Raw genomic sequence first — 22,977 nt, 5'->3', positions numbered from 1 at the left:
CCATGCTTTATAAGTGCCTCTAGAGACATGTTAAACTGACTGGTCCCCACTTTGCTTATATCTCCTTTTCTGCCTCAACATAATATGGATTTTTGTCTCTCTGAGTTGTGTCCCACCATCACCAGTGCTATGACTGGACCCCAGAGCAGGCAGAGTAGCTCAGGGAGCAGAGAGCCAGCAGGTTTTGAAAATCCACTCTTCACCTCAGACCTCCCACCACTCCTTCCAAAACTTTTCCCCAAGTCAAAGTAATGTTCTTCCTGCCTCATCTTTGAGTTTTAGAACAGGGATCCTTCACTTTGAGTGAATGACTGTGTGCATTTAGAGTGTGAAAACACACATGCACTCTGCCAAGTTGGCTATGGACCTGAAATACACAGTCATATATGTCTCGTAACACAAATATGAGTGAGATATTTTTCATAAATCATAATCAGCTGTTTATAAAAGGCAGGCAGTAGTAATAAGGAAATAATTTACAGTCCTGCACAATTATAGGCACAGATTGACCAGGTGAGCTATGTAGGTCAGCCTCCCCTATAGCTCCCAAGCCCTGTTAGCTGGTTGTGGTGTTAGGAACTTAAATACAAAGCCTTTATCCACCTCTCCATAGCCAGATATTCCATGTGGACAGAGAGGGAGTCAGTGCCACTGCACAGAGCTGTGTGTTTCATCTGGATCAACAGCCTTCCCACTGACTTAAGTGCTGCATATGGAATCTGGTGAAAAACTGCTGGTATAAATGTGGTTTGGAAAGAGAAATGCTCCAATACTTGGATGTTATTTTTTGGATCATATATATTTTATGAAATACTTTTGCCATCACTTTTAAAGACTAGGTCCTCTGCATTACTTTGACAGCTGCAATCAGTGCAAACAAAAGGGAATATACATGTGCTCAAAACATTTAATGCTCAAAACACAAGAGAAAGATTACTTAGATCCACAGATATAGGCACTGAGCACTATTTTAGACACCTTGAGGTGGTTGTGACATCATGTGGGACTGACAGATAAAACACAAAACTTATCTGAGACCCATGTCTTCCAGAGAGGCAGTTAAGGGATAAGCAGGATACCCTAAGGTATCCGGTGTGACACTAGATGTCTCTTTTAGGCAACAGAATCACACCTAAGATTTCCAGAATCACTTTTTTTTATTATTGCATGAAACTATTTAGTATTATGAAAGTTCTGTTAAAAGCCAAAATAACAAACTTCTTTTTTTCAGCTGGGAAAATATTCCTAGGTAGAATGTAAAATAAAATTAATTAGCACCCCCATGTTGCTTTAGGAAGGGTATCTCCTGATGGAGGTTTGAATGACGTTAACTCAAATTCCAGCATAGCCTGGCAACTGGAGCTTGCTGAGGAAGCCAGTGCTGACATCCTAGTTCTGCCACTTGGTGGGGTTTTTTTACCTTGGGAAAATCAATTAATCTCCAAAGAAATACCTGTCATCGTCTACACCTTTTGTGCCATGAATGTTTAGACTAAAAGATCTGAAGGAGGGAGAAGGGACTATCTGTACAGAGACTAAAACAAGATGTAAAGTCTTGGAGGCACTTGTTTCTAAAATCACTTCTAAGGGTACTATGCACAATAAAGTGGTCATATCTTTCTATAACTGTTATCACTACCATATCCAAATACTTCATTACCGTGAGCATGAATAAAACTTCCAAATACCTTAGCTATATGAAGATGCTGAACCCCATCAGAAATCAAAACACTTTGGCATCACAATGTTTTTTTCCAGGTTTCACACTGTAGCAAAATAATTCCCTTTCACTTCCTGAACATTGTGATTTTGCAGCCTGACCACCTCCGGTGCCACAGTTAGACCTCCATGGTGCACTGACACCCATGGCACAGGAGTGCCCTGAAGTGCTGCACTGGCATCATTAGAAGCAATGAAAGTGTGCCATAGATTGGTTTTTTCCTGGCCAGGTTGTTTTACTGATTGGAAATTAGCCAGAAATGGGAAGAATAATTTTTAACTTTCTTAATCTGTTTTTTTTTAAAATCTTTTGTCTCTTAGTAGCAGATACACAGAATGTCCCTGTTTCTTTTCTTTCATACTTGTACATTAAGTGGAACAAATCGGCCAAAGCTGGGCTGCATCAAACAGCTGTCTCATTCGCTGTCCTTTAAATCCTCACTCCTGTACTATATTCAGTGGTGCGGTCCTGACAGGCAATTTCTGGTTATCTTTGAGGGAAGGGCAGCAAAATACCATTTTACAACTCTCACAAAAGGCCAGCTCAGCTTTTTGTTGCCAAGCAACATCACGATTTTACAGCAGATCCAGCTGCTGATGTTGCTAAGCAACATCTTTCCCATCAAGTTGTGCACTTTTAAATCATTACGTGTTTACTAATTCTCATTATAGGATTATGTTTTCCCTCCCAGATCTTGGTATTTGGTCTGTTAGAATTTGTGAGAAAACAAGGGCTGAAGGACTATCATAGGTCAGTCATTCTTGCAGATCTCAACAATATTGTTCTAATATGCAGAAACTAAGAATGATTTTGCATTAGTTACATCAAGAGCAGAGAAGAGCAAAATTCTGAACACCCCCTGTTCTTCTCTTAACCTACGAGAATAGCTGGTGTGTAATGGTATGATCAGTGCTTCAGTAGAGCTTTGCAATGCTTTATGCATAGTATCAATCATGTGAAAGTAAGCAACATAAAAACATTTTGTCTTATTTTGGCAGTATTTATACCATAAAGTAAAATGAGCTCAAACTAAATTGTGTTATATAAATACCTAAGGTAGCATGTATTCAATATGTAAGAAGCTAATGTATCTGAGTAGTGTGTGGTTGATAAGTATACCAAATACTGTATATACTAGGATTAAATTTAATCACTTATGAGAAGTTATTTGGATCTTACTGAAATGCCTAGCTCATTAATCCGCTGCATAGCTTACCTTTAAGTCTGAGCTGTGTTTTCTCCTAGTTTGAGTCCTCCAGTCCTCCTGGGTTAGATCCTCTTTTGATCAAGACAAGACAGTCTCTCCCTGGATGAGCATGAAGCGTGGATGAGGAACCACAGGCGAATTCCAGCAAATAACAGTAAAGCAGCCCGATGTGAGTACTTCTTCTCCCACCAGTTCTATCATAAAATCAAAGAGAATAAACTGAGACATCAGAGGATGAGGAATGCTCTCACAGTTAGTGGTTTACGCAAACTGATTTGACTTCATACTGAAACAGAGCAGAAGAGCAGCATCTGCATAGGTGGGAACAACATGCAGTGAATAGGTGCTGCTTGGGATAGTTGGGATAGGACCTGAGTATATCCTAGTTTAGACACGAGAGTGGGTCAGAAAACTGACCCAAAGATGTAATGTCAGTGTTGTCAGACAGAGTTGTTCTAGGTCCAGACATCAGAGAGCGTGGTTGCTGTTTGTTAGCATGTGTGCTGCTCCCCTCATTCACATGACTCAAGGTTCTGGCAGCAGTGAAGTTGTCTGCGTGGCTTTGCAAATATTACGTGAGGTTAGCCAAACAGAGGGATTCTCTTCTGCACATGTTGATAAAATATACAATCAGAAATCATGATCAACTACCAGAAGGTCGTTTTACCCAAAGTATGTGGTGGACAATTGTTTTGCAAGGCAGCTTCTTCACTTTCACTTTGTGGCATTTTCTGGTCTTAGTTTTAGAAATGGAATAGCACCAAATATGAGTTCAGTTTCTGTTTATGAGGAAATAATGCAGCTAGCAGAAGTGAGGATATATAACCAGGCTTGTGTTTTCCTGAGCTCCCACAGGATGCCTGTTCTTAAATTCATGGCAGAGAGCCTAAACAAAAACATTGCAGTATAATTTGTTGTCTATAGGCAATGAATTTTACAATGGCCCTATTTTGTTTTCTAAGGAAGAGCACACTAAAGCTTTGATTTCATGAACTTCAGCTTTTCTGGATTCTGAAATAGGCTGAGGAGACCAGAGAAAAGGGGATGTAACAGCCACTTTCACATCTTTTAGTTTTTGAGCTTCACTATGGATCTTGACTTTTCCATCTTGAACTCTTAGAAGTATAGCACAGATTTATTTGACATAGTGTATTACACACACACCACCAAACCCACTCATATGTACTTTATTTTATAACCTGAAAAAGCTCAGGGAATACAGGTAATTTATTTCTGACCTATGGAATTCTTTGATCTGTAACAATGGTTTAAGGTGGTATAATAATGCTGGAGGCCTAGATTGCTGGATCACCAACTTTATAAAAAAAGAAAGGTTAAAAAGGCAGGGCTACTTATGTAGTCCCTGGCCTTGCAACTGTTCACTCCAGCTCTTCACATTCCTAATGTTTTCAAGCCAGATGTTTGTAGACCAAGATTTTGTGGTACAGAGAACAACCACAGGAAAGCCAACAGAGAGCATGTAGCCACCCTATGAAATCCTGCCTCTTATTCATGTCAGATATGAATTGTCCATGCTAGAGTCAGTAATGCTGCCTAGCAGCTCTTCAAGGTGCAGTAAACCAACAGTTGACAGTTCCTTTGCTGTGTGGCACCAACAAGCACCACTGGTGTTTACAGAAACTTGTTAATCACTTGGAGTTGCCACTAATGATAAATACACTGTCTTTTGTTATCAGCTGTCTTTCTGAGCAACCCTTTGTGGAAGCATTGCTGGAACGGTCAATGAGCATTAATAATAACAATTAGCTCACCCATAAACCAGTGCTTCTTGCAACATCACATTTCAAAGGGTTTTTGTCATGTCTCCACCCTTCAGGATGAGTAAATGGGAAATGATTTCTGTATAACCTGAACAGGAACATCAACATTTTTAGCAGGTATTTCTGAGAGCTTTCAAGAGTAATACAAGAAAATGAAAGACAAACTCAAACACATGAACAAACTTGAAAACAAAATGCTAAATAGATATTGCCCCCAATACTAATTTTCCCTTGAAACATGCATAATTTCAATGTATTGTTGATACTGTTTCACTGAACAATTTTTGTAGTGCAAGAAGCATACCATAAGCCAGGATCAGTAGAAGGGAAATCTGTTTTAACCAAAATCCATTTTCTCTGGGGTTGCTTTTGTGAAAAACATCAGTACTCAATTCACGACGTGCAGAGCCGTAGCAGCGTCCCAGGAGCGGGGAAGGCCCGGGTGGAGGAAGTATAACTTGTTTTCATTTTTGCCTGGGGTGGAGGCAAGTTGGTTGTTCAGCAGGTTATGAAGGTGGGTCCCTGAAAGAAAGCCTACATTTCATGTCAGTCTGAGGAGAAGTAGGAGGAAAATAAAGTGAAAACTTGTGAGGTGAAGATGGAAGGAATGGTTTGAAGACATGCTCTAAGTGTCAGTGAATCCAAAGCTGCCGGATTAATCCTGGAATGTAAGTGTAAAGTTAAACATTCTCTCGGTAGGTCGCTTTCAGGAAAGTACAAAAGTCTCTATGGGCTAATCAGACCACTTTGGTATTAGTGAGCAATTTTTGAGATATGTAGCGTTAAAATAATTTTAATAATGATATGTAAATTGTAGAAGATAGTATAGAAAGATGAGAAAGATTATCTTTTGGTTAACCTATGTTTATTTAATGAATGGATTTTTAGCATGTTTTTAATGTTTATTTGAAATTCTATACATATAATAAAGCACTTGTAGCCTGCAACCTAAGTAAGTAATGCTTGTGCACTGAGAAAATGTTTTAGAAGTAATGTATGTAAAAAGGATTACAATAACATTGTAATCTGAAAAATTATCTTAGTTACTCTGCAATGTAATTCATGCATTATTATTATCACTTGTCTCATTATTGCAGAATCTATAATGACTTTATTCCCTATTTATGACATTTATCTTCATTATAAAGCAGATGGTAATGTGAAAATTGTGTGACAATTGTGGAATTTCATACTCTAGGGAAAGAAAAGAGTAAGTAGACAGTGTGATATGATATGTTAGTGGAGATTTGTGATAGCTAGTACTTTTGCCGTGCTTTTGTAATTTTCTACTTTGACTCCTGTACATTTTAATAAAAAACTGTAAGTAAAGTATTTTTTCTTTCAATTGAATATTACAGATTTGGCCTGTATTAGCAGTTGCTGTTGTTAACAGTATTGCTGAGCTGGTGCAGAAGCACTGAGAGTGTATTATGCACTGGAGTGAATTTAAAATAAATAGAGTAACATTATGTCATACGCTGGCTAATCTATTTAAGAACTTGGTCAACAAAATTTGCATTTTCCACAACTGATATACAAGGCCCCAGCCCAATTAACCATGGAGACTTGGCAAATTTCATTCATTCCCCAGTTTATGTTATTACTGCAAGTGCTTGTGAGGGGACAGTTTTGAGAGCTTTGAATTTCCTGGTGTTTTCACATGATGTCTGTGGAAACAGAAAAAGAGCTGGGAAGAGAAAAGCTCGTTAGGTCAGTGGCACAGAAATGCCAGTATATTCAGTCCTAGGGAAATGTGCTGGCTGTTGAGAGAAGCATATTGCTATAGCAAAGTCATTATTTCCCTCCTGTACATTGAAACCTTAGTTAGCTGCTCTAACAGCATGAGAATGTTTTGTTATATCAATACACACTTAAAATATTATAATCTTAATCTGTTGTCTTGGAACATTTCACTGAGCTGGGCCTGAAAAGATTTGGTCGTGCACACTACTTCATGATGGAGTCCTTCATACTTGGGGAATAGTGATTTTGAAAATACTATATACAGTCTTTAATTTAGTTCAGTACTATTTTAAAACAGTAGATGATTTGGCAGTAATCTCAGCAGATAAAACCTAGTGTTGCTAATTAATCACTAAAAGTGCAGTGCTGGCCCTGGTGATTTCAACAGGAGCAAGTTCAAGCACCAGTATATCCCCTGAAGACACTCAAGTTTAAACAGAGCATAGCTTAAAAGCACAATACTGAACTTCTCTCTCTCTCCAAGCCTCCTGTGAAGAAAGATAATCTTTCAAGTTTAAAAAAGTGTACTGTGGTAATAAGTAATAACATTCCTTAAAAGTTTATATGGTTTCCTTGGCTAACAAAGTGCGATCTTTCTTTTACAGCGTGACTTTAATGGAGTTTTTCTTGACATATGCTGCAGACCAATCTCACATTCTTTGGAAAAAAAAAAAATTAGAGAGTGTGTAATTTTCACCTATACATTAATACAATAAATACAGTGAATTTAAATGCCTGAGCCTCAAAATAAAATGTCTAGAACAAGAAGTAAAAGTCTATAAGTTAATCTCTATTCCGTACTTTTACTATTGAGTATCCTTTTCAAAAAAATACAGAAATGAATGATGCCTGGGGAGACACTAATTCTAGAGATGCTGGTTACAGTTCTAATGGTCAGAGGATTTTTTTGAAATTAAATAATTAGAGTTGAACTAGTATAAAACCAATAGTAATTAAGGTAGGCAGATCCTGTTAAGTGTAAAGAAAATGTGTTTAGATCATAACATTGTAAGCAGAATAATGCCTAGGAAAAGCAGGGTACGACTCCAGTGATAAGGACAAAAAAATCCATTTACTCTTTCTTAAAGCTGAGTGCATATATGGAAAATTGTTTCTGTTACAGTAACAGTCAGGTTTAATGTTGTGGTTCTAACAATGTGAGCATGCCCGTCAGTGCAGGATCTCCAAGAAATACAAGTGGTTTGAATACAGTTAAAACAATAAGGTTTTCATATGGGCTGTCCATGCAAAGTAACTTTGGCAGGGAAAATGCCTTTCTGCCCAAGTGACATGGGATAATCCAGAAACAGAGTAACAAAGCTGAGTTTGAAGGAGTGTCTTTAAGCATAAGTGGAGCCAGTGTAGGGAAGACAGCCGAGGGACATTACAAAAATAAAAGCATTAGGAGTTTTCTTCCCCTGATTTATGACTTAAAATCATTGTAAGACTGAATGTCAGGAGGGGCAGCTGATACGGTGGCTGAGATGACATTCCTCCAAATTTTCCAGGGTTTTGGGGGAGTTTGTTTTGTTTTTTTACTGAAGACTTAGAGCTTTTTCTTTTCTTCCAGTGATCTTTCTTTAATTGCTGTGTGATACTGGACGTCAGCATCAAAATGGGCAATGAGAACAGTAGTGCAGAAAATCAGGTGAGTGTGACAGTGTGACTGCATTTTCCCTCCCTACTAGCCTAGAGCAAACCTTACAGAAATTGGTTTCACGCGCCACTTACCCCACATTTATCTTCTGCTCCCAGTTACACTCCTACAGTTACACTCCTATTTAAGTGTCATTAATGGTAATTGAAGGCAACTTTTTGTTTGTTTGTTTTTTTCTTTGGCAGTAACACTGCTACATAGCGTCAGGGCACTGTGCGGGTGGTTGCTCCCTGGGGGACAGGAGTCATGGAGGATCCCCACGAGGTGAGCAGGGCTGGCTCATCCCACCTCCCCAGCCAGGGAGCGGGGCAGCTGGGGGGGCAGCTGGGGAGTAGCCGGGGACAGCTCCAGCTCCAGGCATTGGGCACATCCCTGGAGAATGGGACAGGCCAAGAGGGGTCCAGGATGTCAGCCCGTGGGTCAGTCCAGCTCAGTGGGGCCGATGGCCGGGCAGGGCAGGACTGTGGTGGAGCAGGAGACCAACATCCTATGGCATCGCTGGAGATAATGTCCCCAGGGGAGCTGAAATGGGGTCCCGGGCCATCAGCAGGGTGGGGAGAGGCCCTGGGAGCCAGGCAGTGCCTACGGTGCCCTCAGAGCCCTGACACACAGTAGCTTCTCCTTGTTCAGAAACGAACATATGTGTGCTGATCCAGGAATTTACACCCGTTTTGGAAGGGTGCTTTGTTAATGCATCTTGGTGTTCGGTGATTTATTTTTAAATTCTTGAAATGAAGGGAACACATATGCTATGGCTGGTTGCGTACAATTACATTAGACATTACTATGTTGATATAAGTTTGAATAAAGGTTTTAATTAATCTAATTTCAACAGTTAAAATACCAGAATGTGTTTCATTTTCTCTTCTTCCATATGTTGTGGTAGATGATAAAATGCCTTAGGGTTCATTTTGCTTCCACTTCAGGTCTCAGCAGATCTGCTGTACCTTGTGCGTTGCAAAGTGGAGCCTTTCAAGGGAATTAGTATTACAAGTTAGCCAGATTTTTTTCATAAAGGTTTTTTTAGAAGAAGAATCTGCTATAATTCTTGGTTGTTCTGGCCCAGTTGTAATGTTAGCCGAAGATCTGGTCCCAACTTTTTTCAGGGTTTGGGAAGAGGGGAATGTGTTAATTGCTATAACTAAGTAACGAGAATTTTTTCTCCAATGTGTACAACTTTCACTTAGGAAGTTTTTGAAAGTCAAATACATTTCTTCAGGAGTCCTCCTGAGGCTGAGAAGACTTTACATAAAAGTTATTTAATTTATTAAGAAATTTAATAAAAAGCTCTTCTTTTCTAATAAGGAAAGTAAGCTTCTGGTCTCCATTTCACGCTGTAAAAAAACCAAGCAACCAACCAACCAAACAAAGCCCCAAAGCAAAACAAAATAAATGCTAGAAAACCAAATTACTTTAAAAGTCACTATTAACAGAGAAAAAACAAGAAGTAGTAATAAAATCTTAAAAGCCCCTTAGTCTGCTGAACAGCTATTGAAAAAATATTGCTTAATGAGTAGTCAAAATTCATATAGTCACTGAAATGTTTAAATATGTTCATTTTTAGTCAGAAGTTCCCAATGCAAATAAAGTCATCCTTATACCACCAAGCCAAGGAACACAGCAGGTAGTGGATGATGAAACCGGTTTGCATGGTTTGCATTTCAAAATGTTAGCATCAGGCTTGGCTATGCTTTTTCTTATGCATCTGCTTCTGGCTTTTGGTTTTTTTTGACACTGACAGCAAATTTGCAAGGCAGCTACATTTAAGTTTTCAGCAAGTTGTAAAAAAAAAATCTGGTTTCTTTTAACTTTTTTCTTTGGTAGCAATCTATGCTTTAAAGAAACAGCCTGTATTTGACCGCCTTTGCAAGCTGGCTTTCCTTCCAACTCTAACACAATTAAAATAGCTCCATGGGTGTTGTTCTCGTACTCAGTACCAATTGACATGAGTTGTTGGTTTTGTTTATGTATTTATCAGAGGACACCATTGCCCAGCTCTAGCTCTCAGCTGAGTCACTTGGAAGCCATACACACAGTTTGCATTAAAGACAGGAGAGCCTGTGCTAAGTTTAGAACTCATTTAATAAAAGGGAAGATCTGTGGAATAAATGTGCTACTATGAAGAATGTAGTAGAAAAAGTAAATATCCAATCTGTCTTGTAAAGACCAGCCTCTGAGGAAAATACAATCTAAATTTAGTAGAAATAAGCAAAGATAATGCTTGGATAAAACAAAGCTGGAGCCAGCAGTATATTTAACAAAGTGATTTTACATATACTAACCATGTTCTGTTTTGCTGTAATAGCACACGAAGTCCAAACTGCTGAGAGATTTTAGGTTTCTGCCCTGCCCTATTAGACTGGCAAAGCTTCCTTCCAAACAAGGGTCTCTGTCAGTGACACAGCTTGTTGAGCTTATGCTGAATTAAATATAAGCTATTTTTAAAATGCATTTTCCTTGAAAAGCAAAACTCCACATGAAGAGAAATGTGTTTAAATTGAAAAAGCAACAATCTAGAAGAACAGATATTTTGACCCAGTTTGACCCTTGAGATCCAGCCTTTAGAGGGGAAAATACAGGGGAAGTAAAGGAGGTATTCTTTAATGGGAAGCTATGAAATGTACTACAGTTTATGGAACTGTAGGAGGTCTCAGCCATTGTGCCGCCCATCAGACACATATTTCTTCATCCATCCAAATGCACTGGGTGGTGTAGAGGAATGGCAAGGTCTGTCCTCAGGCTTTTCCCTGACTTTTCTGGACAGCCAAATGTTCAAAAATCATCTACATGGCTGTAATAAAAAGGAAAGGCTCATAGCTTCATAGAGACTGATGTATCTGTGCTCTTCCTCAGCTGTAGACCTCTTGATAATGTGGGCTCAGATGCCAGCTAATAAAGCCACACATACAAACAAAATGAAGGTGACTAGGATCAACAAATCTACTATCTAAAAAGTTTGACAGTGTGAGGCCCATGGTCTGTGTGAAGGAGTGTGAGGCCGGTGTACCAGCTCTGCAGCCCAGCCTTGTCCATGCTGCTCCAGGGGTTTGTGCAATTAACTCAGAGACCAGCTCCCAAACTGACTGTACATTACAGGATTATTATTGATTTTCATGACTGTTTTTTATCATGGTCTCCCATCTACCAGAATTATTCTATTACCAGGACATCCTTGCTTTCATTTTAAAGGGGTGAGTGGAGGATGTAAAAACCAGAAGGAGTTCTCTATCATTGGAAACATGAGCACAAAATTTTCTAAAGCTTGAATAGGCTGGATTTTCTAATACATAATAATTTTAACTCGGGTTTTTAATTTTGCCACTCAGATTTCTGAAGAGGAGGGCTGTCATCTTTCACAGCCTTTCTTGTGATTACAGAAAAGTCAAAGTTACTAAGTAATTGTAAAGCTTTTTGAAGGTGAAAACTGCTGCTGAATTCAAATTCTAGCAGCGCATATTTTGCCCCACAGTTGAAGAGGGAATTTCAAAGTCAGTTACACATAAGTTATTTCTATATATTTTGCTTTATCCTTTCTTCTTTGTTTTCTGAATAAGTAAAAAGCCAAACAAAGCTGGTTATTCCACATCTACACTATTGTCCATTTCTCTTTAAACATATCTCTTAATGTGTGGTTATCTTTTCTGTTCTTGTTTGTTTTCTACTGTGAAATGTGTAAGATAGGTAACACATGTGTACTTGCCGGAGGGGCCATAACTTCTGAAGAGTCTATTTGTTTGTCTGAAGTGTCATGCTGTGTTTGTGCTAGGATTTCTCCATGTAATTGTTATGAACAAATCTGCTGCATATTCTGCAGTTAATATTCTGCATTATTACTTTCCCCATATTTCAACTTCCTTATGCCTGTGTGAAATGATGGATCTAGTTAATTGGCATGGTTCTTCTTTCAGATCCCAGTATTATGGGGATCAGCAGAGAATGCACTGGGAACATTAGCAGCTTCCCAGCCTTCAATCTCCATTCCCACAGATGTTAAGTGGGCAAATTCCTCTGAGCTCTGGTGCTCATACTGTGTGTTTACATACTTTTTGAACAGTGCAATAACATCTGTATACATTCCATTGTTTATATTCAGTTGGGAACAAAAATGAATTGCCAATTTTCTGCATAATAATTTTGCCTATAGCATTTTAATGAGGTACGCTGTTACTCTACACAGGCTTTTCTTTGAGTTTGTTGTATCCACCGTGATTCACCAATTTTACTCTCTAAATTATTATTTTCTTTCATTTTTCCTTCCATTTCATCCATTGCACGTCAGGAGCGCACAGGACAGCAGAACTGTTCCACACCCTTTCAAGTCAACATTTGCCCACAACAGGGTGTTGATGGCAGTTGGCTACAGGCCAGCATGCCCATTACTGGTGCTTACGTAGTTCTAGCATACCTCCAGTCACCATATTCATTAATGCTTACTTCCAATCATAATTACTACTGGTCCAATATTCTATGGTGAATAATGCCAAGTATTTGTCTGAGTTTACACAAAAAGAACATTGTCTGTTTTCAGAGAATTATACGTCCATTTATGCAAATGCAGCAAATTCTGGGACACTTCTCACTGTAGAATGATTATTATACTTGTTCTCATCTTCCCTGTGAATGAAGGAGGGGGGATGAAAGAAGAATAAAGATTCAAAGTTGTGAAGGAGTTCTTAATTTGAAAGCACAGTGAAAAGGAAGTTGGAAGACTATTCCTTGTCTTCTGAATTAATGGTTAAAGCTTCCTTTGCATCTGTAAAGCCACCCCCATTGCTAATACGAAATGTACATTTATGCGTACAGATGAAAAGGAAAAATATTTTATATTTATAAAGAACCTCTATAATTATTTACTGCATTTCTCCATTTAGAAATAGTGTGAAAATGTTGGACCTACATTTTCCACAGCTATGGGTAGTTAGAAATTACAAGGTACAACAGAGTTAGAACTCAACTTGGAGATGATTTTCCCAATAGACCTTCATATGACTCTAACAGCATCTTCTCAAGTGTTTTATTGTTAGACTGTTAAGAACCACTCATCAGAAAGCTACTTTAGCTAAAATTATATTGACTGAAAATTGCAAGTTATGTGATGAAGTTTTTTTCCCAAGATCATCAACTGTATTCTCTTTGTCTCCTGCTGTATCTCATACACCTGCCAACCTTAAGAAAATGAGGTATGTACTCGTCAGGCCTTCATCCAACTGTCAGGAAGGGACAAAGGAAAATAAGAAGCTGCAGCAAGACTAGTGGAGTTACAAGGATAACTATGAATTTTCCTTTGCTTACTGAATATAGATCACATAAATAGATGGAAAGATTAGGTTGACAACAACCATGAAGCCAGTTATATAGCTATGCTTCATTTAGCCCAGTGCAGACTTGTGCTACGTACGTTCAAACAGACTAAGGCTCAAACATAGCAGCACGTTGTTGAGAAGACAGTTATGTTGACATTACAAGGATCCAAGGATAAACAGTTTAGTGCCCTCAGTGGATTGGAAGGGTCATAAACACGAACAGTGAAGCCTGAAGGTTTGAATTGCTCTTGCTGTAGCCAAGAGGAAGTTGTGTGTTCTGTGAAGAATGCTAAACCAAGGATAAGATGGTGACTATATATAAATACACCGCCCACACACACACCCCCCCACGCACACACACCCCCACACACCGGTGTTTATTTTTACATTCACAGCCAGAGTCATTTCAGTAGGTATTTCTCGGGAGGCAAAGTCACCCTTCTTCTCTAAGAAAAGGTCGTAGGTACTTACAATAGAATGTTGTAACCAGAATTTTTCAAATACCGTTGTTACCATATCACACTTTGCTTTGCTTCATGTATTTGTAAGAAGCAGATTAAACGAGACTTCCACAAAATGCCAATTTTTGCATTCATGTCCCTTTGAGGATTTTAATTAGAAAAGACATGAACTTAAAATTCTACTCCTGTGAGAGACAAAGAAACCAAGCCAGAAGCAATAGCAAATTACACCATTACTGATTAAAAAAAAATCTACTGTAATTGCAAAATTCTATATGGAATCTCCCTTAAGGAAAGAGTCTGCTTTTCACATCTGCTCATGTCATAATTACATCCAACTAATTAAATGGTCATGATGTTTGGGCAAAAAAACAAGAAATGGTCATGATGGTCATCCCCTTCTCTAAACTGCTGTACTCCAGCCACTCTTAATAAGGGGCAGGCACTGAATAATGCAGATTGCTGCACAAGTTGTTTATTAAAATTTAGCTCCCTTGTTTATTGTAATTCTTCATATTAACTGTCACATGGAGTTCAAGCTTGACCCAATATGTCAGGTAGCAATTTGTTACTGTCCCGTGATCAGTAGTTTTGCTGACCAGTGTTTGCTGATTTGATTGAAAAGTTCTGGTTGTTAAAACAGTATCCACTCACTGTCTAATTTTTATCTATTTTGGTACCATTTCTCCAAACAATGGAGAAACAATGATTCTCCAAGGATATAAAGACTGAAAAATCTAATTTAGTACTCACTTACTGTACCTGCAGAACAGCAAGGAAAAAAAAAAAAAAGCCAGAAGAGAAAAAAAGGAGTTCCTAAAACCGGCTCTGTCTTAAAAAATTGCAACAGCCATTTTAAAAATATGATTTCCCAACCATATGACCTGTGCAATTCTTTTTTTAGAAAAAGCTTTAAAACTGTTCTTCTATCCACTTTCCTGACATAGACAGGGTTATTCATATTTCATTCGTATTGATTTCTAGTAGGTATCAGAGTATCAGCAGACTCATTCAGGTTTTAAGAATTGCAGCAAGCCATTTTCTGGCATCTCAGTTCCGTTTTCAAGGAACGGGCTTAATGCTGAAGTACAATAAAAATAACGAGGAAAAGCCTATTGATTAAGGCTGTGGATGAACAACTTTTCACTCCCTTTTTCTGCAGCCAGTCGTGTGGCGAAATGAGCAATCGCTGCAAAGCATTGCAGTGAAACCTTTCCGAAGAGCGCCATGTGCACGCTTTTCTGCTTGATGCTAGCCCGCCCGGCCACGCGTGTGCGAGGCGTGTGGCTGAGGATGTGTGCGGCCCGCCGTCCCTGACGGGGACCGTGTGTCCGTCCTCCCGGTGTGGTCAGCGTGGCGGTTGATCCTGAAACCGGAGCCCGGGTGCCGCAGGGCCGACCTTTGCTCTGCGGTCCCGGCGTTCACCTGCGCTGCCGCTGCCTGCTCCCGTTCCCGCGGAGGAGGTGGTGGCTGGGACTGCATGAACCAACATTTCTAGCGGGCAGACTTTAAAAAACCCTATTAAAAAAAAAACCAACTTGTAATGGAAGACATGGAGAAAAATAAAAGGTAAGTTCTGGTTTATTGATTGAGACTTGTAAAGGCTTGTTCCAGTTTCCTCTCCAATAACCAGAGGGAATTAGTGGGAATGGAAACTTAATGTAACTCTTCAAAGATTACTTTCAGCTAGTCAGAGCTATGGCATGTTCCAGCAACTGCTATAAAAGGTTGTGTGTTTAATGGAGGAATGTTGCAGAGGGCAGATGTAAAAGGAAGCAACTTTTATTGAGAGAAAGGAGAAAGGGGAATCAAAAGAAGTTCACTTATTTGGAGGGGTTTTAGTGTGAACGCCAGGTTTTAAAACCAGACCCGTTTTGTGCTTTGTGATCAGGAGCCTGGTGGCTTGTTGAGAAACACGAGGCTTCTTGAATCGCTGTAACACAAGGCTGTGGCAGTGCCTAATGCTGTTGCTATGGCTTTGAACCAGGACGGGAGAGTCAGTGTTTTGGGAGCTGAGCTGTGAACAGGCTCCCATGTAGCATTAAAGGAATTTCTTTCTGGTATGATAACTTTAGCCAGAGTACAGCCGCGCACATAATCCTTTTGGCTACAGTGTTAAGTGTTAATGGAGTTCTTTTTTTTTTTTTTTTTTTTTTTTTTTTAAACTTTTAAGCTCCTGTTCAAAGTCATCAGGAAAAAAAAAGTGATCCTGTAGATTTACTTAGTGTTCTTGCAGAGTCCAGTGCTTGTGGAAAGGTTTAATGCAAATTACATTGCATATTTCAGGAGAATCAGTTTTATTCATTTAAATAGTATGCTGGCTTAAAGGAAAAAAGTATAGGCTGTTTAGTTTTCCTTCTGTTGTTTGTATACTCTCTGTGACAAACTTGTTTTGTTTGTTGTTGGGTTTTTTTAATTATCCTAGACTTACAGAAAAAAAACTGCTGAGAACCTGTGTATTCTGATTTTTAATATAATTATTTTTTCAAGTCTTTCAATTAAGTAACTTTTTCTAATCTCAGAGTCCTTTTCAAAAAGGAGTGTGCTACATTTGAAACAAATATAGAGCAAATTTAGCTGCAAGCTTCTGTAGTAAATCACTTCAGCGGCTGTATGTGTTGAAACTTCAGAAGTAATTTATTTAACAGCAGCTTTCTGATGATACTTGTGAACAAAACATAGACTTTCTAATTGTTTTCACAGATGTTAATTCAAAATAAAAAAGCATGCTCTGCAAAGCTAGTTCAGCACCTGATTTGCATAACTAGCTTAAATTTGGAAAACTTGATAAAGAAATTGAATTATGTTTTTCTGCTGGCTGGCATAGATTCACAGAGCATGTTCTTTTGTGATGATTAAATTAATACATTAAATGTAGAAGACCAATATATAAAGCTTTCCTATATCTTGGAATATTAGTAGTTCCTTTTACATTTAAATATCTACATGAAGATTTATTTTACATTATTGTTAAAATCCTCCTTTGAGCTTCTTTTGAAAATATACTTTCCTGGCCATGTGTGCTTTTGCCTTACTAGGTAAGAGGGCAACTTGCTTTTGATCATTCAAACACCTGACAGCCTGGAAAGAAAGAAAGAAAAAAGAGTGTCAACAATTCAAAATCCTCTCTGATCCGACAGGATCTATGTTGCAAAGATTGTTTTAATGTATGTTAAATTTGGTCATGTTCGGAACTGGAAGAACAACAGTCAGTTTTTTCTGTGGCTAATGACAGTAGCTTAGGGATAGCTGGGAGATGAGCTATAACTTCTTAAACATTAGATCCCTGAAAGCACAAAACTATTTAAAACCAAAAAAAGTAAAAACCAACCAACCAACCAAAAAACACCACCAGCCCCCCCCCCCCAAAAAAAAACCCAACCTGTGGAAAATGTTACAAGTAGTCTTCAAAATAGTGCACATAACTAACCTGTTTTGTTGTGATCATTCTCCTTGCCTTCTCTTCCCCTTCCCAGTGTGTTTTTATTTAGATATTAAGACTTGGTGTAACAGCTGACAATTTCACTGGGACATGGGCCCTTCTCTGTGTCTAATGTGGAAACATCCTAGTTTTGATGAGATGAGGTGTTCAGGTACAGCAGGCACATAAATGTCTATATTATGTAGTTAACTTGTGAATTATGGAGATGAATAGTAAAAGTAAAATCCAGCAAACTTCTACCAAAATTATTCTGGCCCCAAAGTGTTCTGAGAAGTGTCAGACTCAGAGGGTCAATGACAAATCAGCCTGACTCCATGTTACAGTTTCAAACTGTCCTGAAATAATTGTACCACTGGCTTGTAAGTAACTAGCAGATGTAACCACTGAGTTAGGTCTCCTTCCATTTGTTAGTGCTATTTGAGCTTTGGTAGCAATGTGCTATTGGATTTATTGTATGACAGGCTGATGAGTAGTGTTTCTTTCTAATGCCATAACTGAGCCCATGTTGCTGATTAACTATCAGTTATCATGTGGCTTGTGGGATTCGTGGCTCTGGATGGCAATCCAAAGGATACTGGTTCTCTGCACAGAGTTTTGCTTTAGAGATTTGTGTGCAAGAGGCATTCCTATTATGCTGTGGCTCCAAAAGTGGGATGACTGCGGGTCAGTAGAACAGAGGATTGTAACCTAAAGGAGCCCCTTGCATTAAGTGGCTGATCTTGTGAAAGAGAGATTAATTAGAAGCAATGTGTGGGTACTAAAGAGTGCAGTAGGTTAATGACTTAATTCTTTGCTGTGTTCCTTTCTGCCATGGAAGATGACAGAGGCTTTAGAAGAAGGAGACAAAACATGCAGCTCTTCATCTTCTGAAGAGAGCTGTGAGGTATTCCTCCTGCCTAGCACGCAAATCAGCTGAAGAAAATTTGAGATGGTGGTAGTAGAAAGGAGGAAAAAAAGAATTAGTTCTCACTGCTCTTGCCAACTGCTGGAGGCATCTGGACAAATTTGTAAATTGGCCTAATTTCTTGGGGTTCTTCGTGTGGTTCTCCCTACCCTCCCTGCCCTGCTGGGAAAGGAAAGGAGTCATTTTTGTCTGCAAGTGGCCTGAAAATTATTCTTCATTTGGCTGCTACTGCGAGGCATTCATCTGTGGCCCACCTCCCAGGCTGACCCAGCTGTGGCACTTGCAGTAAGACATGGTGCATGCTCTGAAGACTGACGCTCTGTGGGGTTGAGCCCATCTAGTTGAAGGAGTTCCTCTTCTGACAAGACGTAAATACCCCCACCTTGGCTTGCTGCGTTTTCTAAATGCTAACTGGCAAGTGGGGTAGGCTCTGGGGTGTGGGTATCGTGGTGGTCTGTGAGTGGCGACTGGGCCATGGACGTGCTCCAGCACGATCACATATGGCCCAAGAGGTCACCGTTTCGGTTGTTTGTTTCTTTCCTGATTGATAATTGATTTAATAACGCATTTTTTCATAGTTCTTTCTCTCTGCACACATGTATGCATGCCGAAATAAATTCTCCATGCAAACTTTCTCTTGCAAACAAAAGCAAGGCTGCCCAAAACATAGGACAAAAAGCAAAACAGAGCCCTGTAAGCTAACTAAACTCTATTTTTATGGGGTTTTTTTCTGGCTGGAAGAAACAAATTTCCTTGTATAAATCTTGATGTTCTAGTATATTTTTGCCATATACTGTGGTTTTGGGGCCAACATATATACTTAGATAAATATTCCAAATGCCAGATGTCAGCACATGCTGGGTAAGTGCTTAATAATCATGAAACCAAGAGCCCTTGGTCTATCCCAGCGGAAAGCAGTGTGATAAAGGAGACTTCTGCAAACAAAGCTGTAGTGAAGGCGTTCCTCCAGGGAAAGGCCGAGGATATGAAAGTTAATCAAATTTGCCTTAAGTCTAAAGGAAGTGTCTTTATATTTTTAGTATGCCCTGACCTTTTCAATTGCTCATTACATGGGCTTTTCTTGTCCACTGGGTGTCTCTCATTCCTGGCTCTGATCACAAGAAGCCTTTGGTTGTGAGAGAGCACACCATGTTCACACAGAGAAGTGTAATTTTGCAAACACTAGCTATCTGCAATTTATTGACTACTTCTAGAACAAAATAAGCCTAAAAATTGAGAGTGTAAAAACCCAAGAGATTAGCTGGAATCGTGTACTGTGCTTTTCATCTATGACATTATTCTGAAGCAGTTCTCTTGTCGTCAGTACATATGCTTATGTGTCTTTATGTTGTGTGCCTTAGGCTTTTTACAATTACAATTAAGACTTAAAACAACAGTGACTGTATATTGAGGGTGACCTGATGAAGCAGTTTTCCTTCTTTTTCACTATTGCTTGATGTGCCAAAGGATTTGAAATGGAGCTTCTTCATTTAGATGTCATTTTTGCTTTACACTTAATTGTTTCTCTCCAGCTCTCTTGCTGTACTCGGGGAACATCCTCAGCTACAGTTCAAAGCAGCTTTTACCAGCTCTTCTTTGCCTTCTAAAGATAATTCTGCCAAAAAAATTCAGCAGGAAGGTACCACTACCTGTTGTAAGCAGCCCCATGTGGGTGTTGTAGAACCCCAGGGATTTGCAGGCACACCACAGGTGACAGCCCTGGCACTTGCACAGGACTCTCTTTCTCCCTGGAGCAAAACCAACAGTTTGCAATAGAAACAAAACAGAACAAAAAAAACCACTCATGTAAAGGCATGTCTCCATGGATGAAGATGCAGGGTAAATATTTACCTTTGAGAAGAGGTGATGCAGCATTACCACATTTGTGGAATAGCATTTCTGTAGCTATTACTACAGAAGCTGCAGCATTTCCTGTATCTAATATTATAGAAAGGCAGCATGGTGAAGAATCAGGCCCTCCATTTCAGTTCAGAGGCATTCTGAGCTTTGTTGAAGTGGGAGGGAAAAAATCTGGACTTGGATTCAAGTGCTGGGCCTTGACTGACATTGGCTTTATCTCTAACTTGACTCCAAAGATACCGCTAATATTATGAGTGTCAAAGTTTATAGCCTGTTTCCATCCTTTCTCATTTTAAACTTGCTTAGCAAGGAAGCATTTGCCAGGCTTGGAAAAAGAGAAGATGATACCCTCCTTGGGTCAGTAAAGGCCCTGGCTGCTTTAGAACAATTGTTGCATTCTTCTCTCGCTCTTCTTTTCCTAGTATTTATTTTTGGCTCAACCACTTCCTTCTGTTTTTCTGTCGTTAAGAAAAAAAATGGCTTGGCTTTGGAACCTGCAAGTTCCATCAAAGTAGTGAAATCTACCACAGAAGTTGTCTGTCAGTGGGCAAAACAAAATTCCTTAAGCTTATGTATTCTCCAAAATAGCAGTAGCTATTTAAATTGTTCTGTTTTCATTCTAGAGCGCTCCACAAGATTCAGAATTAGGCCAACCTCCTGGTAATGGGCACAGTTTAAAAAAGAGCCCTCAGGAAAACAGCGCAGAAAGGTCTGGAGGTCAGGACATCTCAGATCTTCTTCCTGCTGCTGTGCAACTGGTTGAGAGCATATCCCCATCAATTCCAGGACCTACAAGGTAAGAAATGAAGTTTCTTCCTGTGAATAGAATTGAAGCCCTGCTGCTGCTGATAGTTGGGGGCTGTTTGTTAAATTTCTTTTCTTGTGTAACTGATTTTAAAAATCTATCATCCTGATGGATGATGATGATGCAGTCTTCAAAATAACCTGACAAAACAAGACTACTTACTGTTTACCAAACTAACTTTCTCGCCTTACTGCGTAACTATAAACAAGACTCCAGCTGTTGTAGTAACCCTTGACCTAAACTTCCTATGCTTTTTGCTCATACTAATAAACTCCCATCTGAGACAGAGAAACATTGAAGAGTCTTTTGTAGTCATATATGATTGTGAAGTAAGATGTAATTGTAAACAATTGCAAAATGCCATGCTCAGCTCTGTATAACAATCCTACTAGAAAGTACCAACCAAGGTAATATTTATTAGTATTGCACTCTTCTAAATGTCTTAAAATTCACCTGACTAAATAAATAGGACTACTTTCAGAGTTAAGGTATTCTTCAGTGCTATTAAGGATGGCAGGAGGTAACATAATCTGGATTTTATTAAATATCCCAAAGGCAGTACTTTGTCTGAAGCATTTTTTACTTGAATACTTGAATTTTCCCATGCTACTAGGGTTTTCATCTGCTGCAACAAAGAAATTATCTAATACCAGCATGATTTTAACATCGGGCTGAATACTTTCCAGATCATCAGTGTTATCTGGGATAGAATGATAAATACAGCTTCGAAGGAGTAACAGTAACTTGCTGATAAATGTGTAGGATTTTTAGGCTGTGGGCACCTTTTTAAGTGTTTTCATGAATTTTCTTTAAGATTGGAGAATTCACTGCAGAAAGATTTGCCGCATCCTTTTCAAGTGGAATGTGTGTGATTTGGGCCTTTTTCTGTTTCCACCAACCCTGGCTACCATTTCTGATTGCCACTGTTTTTGAAAGATGTAAACTTGAGAAATTAAAACCAAGAACAAACATAATCAAGTAAAATATTTCAAATGCTGTTAAGTTAATGCTATCCTAGGCAGTAAACTCTTCTTCTCCCTTTTTTTATAAGAAATTGTGAAGGTTAAGCATTTCTTTACCGAGAGGGTGGTCAAACACTGGAACAGGCTTCCTAGAGAGGTGGTCGATGCCCCAAGCCTGTCAGTGTTTAAGAGGCATTTGGACAATGCCCTTGATAACATGCTTTAACTTTTGGTCAGCCCTGAAGTGGTCGGGGAGGTGGATCATGGTAGGTCCCTTCCACTATTCTATTCTATTCTGTTCTATTCTATTCTATTCTATTCTAAAATGATTGATATCGTGCAACAGTTTGTGGCAGTTTAAGTCCAAATACAGGTTTCAAGTAAGATCATAACTGGCCGCATCAGGGACATTTCAGGGAAACTTAGAGACATGACATAATTTAAAAAGACTTACCAAGAAAAAGCAGCTTACTTTCTGGAATGGACAGTTTGGCTGTGCTATGGAGTTCTTACAGTTCAGTAGCTTGTCATACTTCAGTACACAGACAGGAGGATATTTACTATTAATTCTATTTCTTCTGACTGCCACTAGCACATCTTAATTATCTACTGAAAATAATAAAGTCTGAGCAAGACTGACTGCAAAGTCAATTTACGATGATAAAGGTATGTAGACTTGAAGTTTAAAGTGATGAAAGGTTGCACTTCTTTCCTAGAGATGTATGATTATTTCTTTTGTAATGTGGCATCACTTTACTATCTAGCAGCAGGTCTATACATGAAACAGCTCTTCCTTGGATGAGTTCCTTATGTCTTTGAGAGTGTCTCTCCATTTCATGCAAAATGAGGAAAGCCATAGATATCATTCACACCAGTTAGTTAGAAAAAATTGAGTTTGGAGTTGTGATGTAAACTTGGACAGGGTGAGAATTTTAGATGCATATTTTGTTCTTTTGTTATTTCAGTTAACAAATAGTACATGTATCCTCTAGCTTCTAGTTTCTCTTGACAGTATTGTGCATAATCACTATATTGTATGTGTGTAATGGTGAGTAACCATGCTGTCCTAGCTGAAGAAAATACAAATGTCTTGTAAGCTACTTAAAACATGATGCATTCTGATTTGGGACAG

The 22,977-nt window shown here is 39.0% G+C and overlaps 1 protein-coding gene across 14 annotated transcripts in view; it reads left to right on the top strand.

Annotated features, from left to right (window-relative positions):
- Positions 1-22,977, top strand: part of TACC2 (transforming acidic coiled-coil containing protein 2) — a 150,246-nt gene that overhangs the window by 8,991 nt on the left and 118,278 nt on the right. For 13 of the 14 annotated variants that reach the window (XM_041127457.1, XM_041127452.1, XM_041127451.1 and 10 more), the window contains 4 exons: positions 2,966-3,096; positions 8,022-8,099; positions 9,673-9,732; positions 20,702-20,874. In XM_041127457.1, the coding sequence (XP_040983391.1) occupies positions 8,067-8,099; positions 9,673-9,732; positions 20,702-20,874 (266 nt within the window). In that variant the 5' untranslated portion in view covers positions 2,966-3,096; positions 8,022-8,066. Of the gene's footprint in view, positions 1-2,965; positions 3,097-8,021; positions 8,100-9,672; positions 9,733-20,701; positions 20,875-22,977 lie in introns of those variants that run through there. The other variant, XM_041127453.1, reaches the window with a different exon arrangement.

The sequence above is a fragment of the Aquila chrysaetos genome, chromosome 11, assembly GCF_900496995.4.
Source record: "Aquila chrysaetos chrysaetos chromosome 11, bAquChr1.4, whole genome shotgun sequence".
NCBI classification, from domain to species: domain Eukaryota; kingdom Metazoa; phylum Chordata; class Aves; order Accipitriformes; family Accipitridae; genus Aquila; species Aquila chrysaetos.
This window is presented reverse-complemented; position numbering and strand designations above follow the sequence as displayed.